The 5,015-nt window shown below is 49.8% G+C and overlaps 1 protein-coding gene across 1 annotated transcript; it reads right to left on the minus strand.

Moving 5' to 3' along the window:
- Positions 1-936: 936 nt before the first annotated feature.
- LOC125339249 (beta-defensin 33-like) lies at positions 937-2,836 on the minus strand. The gene is made up of 2 exons (XM_048330310.1): positions 2,779-2,836; positions 937-1,067 (listed from the first exon to the last, which is right to left on the minus strand). The coding sequence occupies exons 1-2, from the start codon at positions 2,834-2,836 to the stop codon at positions 937-939; spliced, it is 189 nt and encodes a 62-aa protein (XP_048186267.1).
- Positions 2,837-5,015: the final 2,179 nt, after the last annotated feature.

Below are 5,015 nucleotides of genomic sequence, written 5' to 3' on the forward strand. Positions count from 1 at the left end.
CTCAGATCTAAGGGAAGGAAGGAAGGAAAGAAGGGAGGGAGGGAGGGAGGGAGGGAGGGAGACTGCTTACAAACAGCTTCTACAATTGAAACCATCAATGATACTACGTTGAGTTAGACGACACATCAGGTACTCTGCCATCTTACTATGGCACCTGCTGAACACGTGACCGACCTTCTTGAGTCTCCCATCAGTAGCAGGTGTTCTGCCATCCCCCGGGGTTGTCCTCTTCACCATCCGCTCCCACTTCCTTTCACACAGTAACCACTCATGCAAAAGAACAGGAAGGCAAGACCTGCCCAGGCTCAGGGTGGGCCTGCGGTGCAGGACACGCCTATCCACTGAGTCTTCCAAAGAGCGGACCCCGCTGGTCTCCATGTGTGCTTCCCCCACACCTGGATGGACCGCTCGGTGGGACGGGGGCATCCGTGGCTGGTGGAAGCTGACAGAGACATCGTGGGTGGTATCTTTGGAGTTGGCCAAAATGGCTATGTACCATAAACACGGCTGTGTGTGTGTGTGTGTGTGTGTGTGTGTGTTACTGAATCCAGGACCTCATGCATGCTAGGCACATGGTCTACCCGAGGTACACCCCTTGTCTTTCCGTGTCTATTTTGTTTATCAGATAGAGCCTTACTGTCATTGCCTGAATTGGCCCTGATTGGCCCTGGATTGCAAAGAGATTTTGTGTGAAGAAGAAAATAGCCTCCCTCCACACCTTGGACAGTGAGTCAGTGCGTGGCTTGAGTCATCTCTGAGCTGAGCTGTGGTTCTTTAGGTTAACGCCTGAGGGCCATGGCTCCCTGCTCCAGTCATGAGGGGCAGAGACACAGAAGAGCGAGAAGTTTTCCACTCAGTATCATTCACACACACACAGGCGTGCGATCCACGGGGGCCTGGTGGCTTTACTAAGCACGGGTGGGCAGCCCCCGCCTGCTAGAGTCGGCAGCAGTGCTTGTAGCGGCTCTTGCACTCGGCGGGCAGGATGGAGCAGCCCCGGGTTCGTTGGTATTTGCAGGCCCCACCCATTTTTGCACATTCCATGAATCTCTTCCTCTTCTTCTGCCCTGTAAGGAAATGGTAGGCAGATGAGGAAACAGAAATCACATCTCAATAAACCAAAGCTACTGGAATTTACCGTGAGTGGCACAGGAGGAAAGCTGGTTGGGGAAAGATCTAGAAGCTCAGAGTGGCTTTTACAGTGAGACATTGCTGAAACCCTTTGGAAAGAACTGTGTTCAATAACGTATGGAAATCATAGGAGATTCAAATCTCAGTGTCCTCGGGGAAGCTCCGGTACCTAGACAGCGCCCTCATTCACTTCTTCACCGTCTGTAGTTGCGTAAGGCCCGGGTGACTTGCGATGGCAGAGCTCACGAGGGCTGCCGGCCTCTCTTACCTGGTCCTTGGGAGAGAAAGCTCGTGGGGGCGGTAGTATGGTTTCTTTCCTTCTCTGGTGAAAACACGTGGGGTCGGAGAAGCACCACGCGTGACTACACCACGTGACTACGAGGGCGCTTTACTTCTTTTCACAGAAAAGCTTCCCGCAGTCCTTTGTTTCTTCTTGGCGGGGCGACACTGCATGAGTGTGCAGCAAGCAGCGGGCACGGAGCACCGAGTGATGGAGTAAGGAAGTTAACGCGGCGGCTGACTGCGGCCTGGGGAGTCCCCTCCGTGCCGCCTCCCAGACGGCGGCGAGAGGGCAGCCCGCCCCGGGGAGGATCCGTCCGTGCTGCAACTGACCGGAAGCCACTTGGCCAGGGACCAGGGGGCGTGGGCTCGACGGCTGCTCCACGGAGTCCAGTCTGGGGCAGGCGGGCTTGTCCGTCACCGGTGAAGGATCGGAATGTGCTCACTAAATGTATCCGCAGCTACCGTCACCATCGCCCCATCAATCCATCCTCCAGCTTCGTAACTATCGCCGCTTCTCTGCTCAGCAAAGAGCTCTTACTCTCTGCTTTCTTGACGCCAAGTAGGATTGTCTTCATTATTTTCCTTACCTAGGCACAGCCGTGAGATGTTCATGAATTCCGGACAAAAGAGATGGATCTATTCGGAGCCGGTGCCTGCATTGCTGGTGTGAGATTCGGTGGCACTGTTGCCTTGGCAGTGACCAGCAGGGCCTGGATTGGTGGCAGACCCAACGGGGTCTCATCAGCTACAATGAGCGGAGGGCCCCGATGGCCTGAAGATCTATACCGTGAGCAAGAATTAAGTCCTGGTGTCTTCTAGCATGCTAAGTGTGGGATGGTCCTTTTTCTTTATCGTACTTACCAGAGAAAATTTGAGAACAAAACCCAAATTTCAAACAAATGAAGAATACTTTTATAAAGTAAATTCATTTTATGGAATTGTCAAGTATATAAGAAGAAGCATTATATTTGGAATTAAATCACACTATGCTTTGCCCGGGCTTCACTACATGCTTCAAACAACTTCTGTTATGTCTAAAACCCTGCTGTAGGTTAGAGAGACAGTAGCTGGAGTGTTGCTGGCATCTTTATTCACAAATGGTTTGCCAGCTGAGAAACCCACTGTAAATGTTATCTGTCACAGCTATGTATGTGTCTTATCACAGCCAGTTGAAGGCGGTCGTGGGCAAATCTTTTGCATCTCTTTCACTTCTGCTGATGTGTCAAGGGGAGCGGATTTAACCACTGAGATGGTTTCAGCTGTGGCCGTGTTCGGTTATGACATGCTAATGTGCCGGCCCGGACTCTGAGCCTCCAGACGCCATGGTCAATCAGCCTCTCCTCTCCCCGGGGGTTCGAAGCTTACCTGATGCTGTCTGGTTTAGACACACGAGGAGGAGCAGGAGAAGGAACAGCAGTCTCATGCTGACGCCGTAGAAGGGCAGTCACTGTCTGAGGACAGCTCTTTCTTCAGTGCCCATCTGTGGCAGCAGGGAATCTAGAAAAGTGCGAAACATTCAGCTAGGGAAGCGGAGCTATAGTATCCACTCAGGCTTTCGAATTAAGGCCTAGGTATAATTTGAGAATGTTTCATGTGTAGACACATTAGAGGTCCAAGTTTCTGCCTGACACCCTCCCCCCCCCAACAAAGGAGGGAGGGTTTTAGAGCAATTAGAATTTTCTAACAGATTTTCAAATTTACTTATGACTCTGAGAGTACTTTTCAAAGAAACCATTGCATAACAGTGATCCAGGAAGGAAATCTTTCAAGGACTTGTCCTCGGCCCTTCCTGTGTGACCCTGCACCTGAGGGCAATGCTTGCAGGAATACAGAACTCGCTTTGCAGGAGCTAGAACAGGATGAGGGACCTTTGAATGGAAATCGCCCCCGTCCTTATCCAATCCTACCCAGTAGCCTGCAGCACACATGTGGGCAAGCTCAAACCGTGCAGGCCTTTGCGTGGACCTAAACTGGTAAGACATGAGGGCTCAGAAACTGGCTTAAACTGGCTCAATACAGGCGTTGTATCAGTGCATGGTGGGAGGGGGGAGTTAAACAGCACAAAGGAAACAAGTAAAACAAAGACATGCCTCTTTCTATTTATTTATGTATTTATGTATGTATGTATGTATGTATTGCCAGTCCTGGGGCTTGGACTCAGGGCCTGAGCACTGTCCCTGGCTTCTTTTTGCTCAAGACTAGCACTCTACCTCTTGAGCTACAGTGCCTCTTCTGGCTTTTTCTGTGTATGTGGTGCTGAGGAATCGAACCCAGGGCTTCATGTATGTGAGGCAAGCACTCTTGCCACATATTCCCAGCCCCCTCCTCTTTCCACTTTTTATTCTTATCTTCCAGTTTTACTGCTCTTTAAATTTTCAGAAAGGAAGGGGAAAGAAGAAAGAAAAGGGGGAGGCCAGAAAGGAAGGAGGGAGAGAAGGAGGGAAGGAAGGAAGAAAGAGGCAGGGAGGGAAGGAGAGATGAAGAGAGCTCTCTACCAATGTCGCTGTCTTCATTATCTACATGACAGTTGAGGAGCGGAAGGTAGATGGTGTTTGAGGTGTACAAATCAACGGACTTTCCAGACTTTCTGGAAGGCTGTGCTTTCGGTGGCAGAGACCGAAGGAACTTAGCTCCATAGTTGAAGGTGCTGAGAAGTCAGGTATGCCTGCAAGTCTCCGCTGTGCCTCTCATGCGTTGAGTGATCTTGTGCAACTAACATGAGCTTCAAAAGCTCGTGTTCCTCCTCTCTTGATGATGACTACACAGCCAACTTCCCACTCCTGCTCTCGGGAAAGGTGCTCTTCCACATCAGTGGCTGCTAAGGCCTTGGCGGGTCATGTTCTATCTAAGTTCATCGCTGCGTGGAGGCCACAGAGTGGCGAGAAGGGCTCGCTAGGCAGTCAGTTCTGGAAATCAAGGAAGACCATCACATCCTTCATCCATGTCTGGAAAAGCTGTAATTGAGAGCTACAAACAGGCAAATTGTGCCTGAATAAGTCCATCAAATTGGGGGCTAATGATAAAACTTCTGAAAAATGTTGGCTTGAAGGGAAAATGGCTTTAGAAAAAAACGAGATTTGTAGACACACACCAAAGTCTCCTCTCAATATTACTATAACTTAATAGGTTTGTGTAATACAACAAACTAATGTTGGTTCTTTTTTTTTTTAATAATTCCAGGAGAGCACAAATTTTCTTTTTCTTTTCTTTCTTTTTTGTCAGCAATGGGTCTTAAACTCAGGGCCTGAGCACTGTCCTTGAGCTCTTTTGCTCAAGGCTAGCGTGCACTCACTTTCAGCCGCAGTGCCACTTCCAGTTTTCTGGTGGTTAATCGGAGATAAGAATCTCACAGACTTTCTTTCCCAGGCTGGCTTTGAACCATGATCCTCAGATCTCAGCCTCCTGAGTAGCTAGGATGACAGGTATGAGACAGCAGTGCCCAGTTTGAGATAATTTCTTTTTTTTTTTTTTTTTTTTTTTTTTTTTTTTGGCCAGTCCTGGGCCTTGGACTCAGGGCCTGAGCACTGTCCCTGGCTTCTTCCCGCTCAAGGCTAGCACTCTGCCACTTGAGCCACAGCGCCGCTTCTGGCCGTTTTCTGTAT

Source organism: Perognathus longimembris, chromosome 21 (genome assembly GCF_023159225.1).
Source record: "Perognathus longimembris pacificus isolate PPM17 chromosome 21, ASM2315922v1, whole genome shotgun sequence".
In the NCBI taxonomy this organism is placed as follows: Eukaryota; Metazoa; Chordata; class Mammalia; order Rodentia; family Heteromyidae; genus Perognathus; species Perognathus longimembris.

Coding starts and splice junctions, on each gene's coding strand:
- LOC125339249 (XM_048330310.1), bottom strand. CDS start 2,836: ATGAGACTGCTGTTCCTTCTCCTGCTCCTCCTCGTGTGTCTAAACCAG. Junction 1,068..2,778: donor TCTAAACCAGACAGCATCAG/GTAAGCTTCGAA, acceptor ATTTCCTTACAG/GGCAGAAGAAGAGGAAGAGA.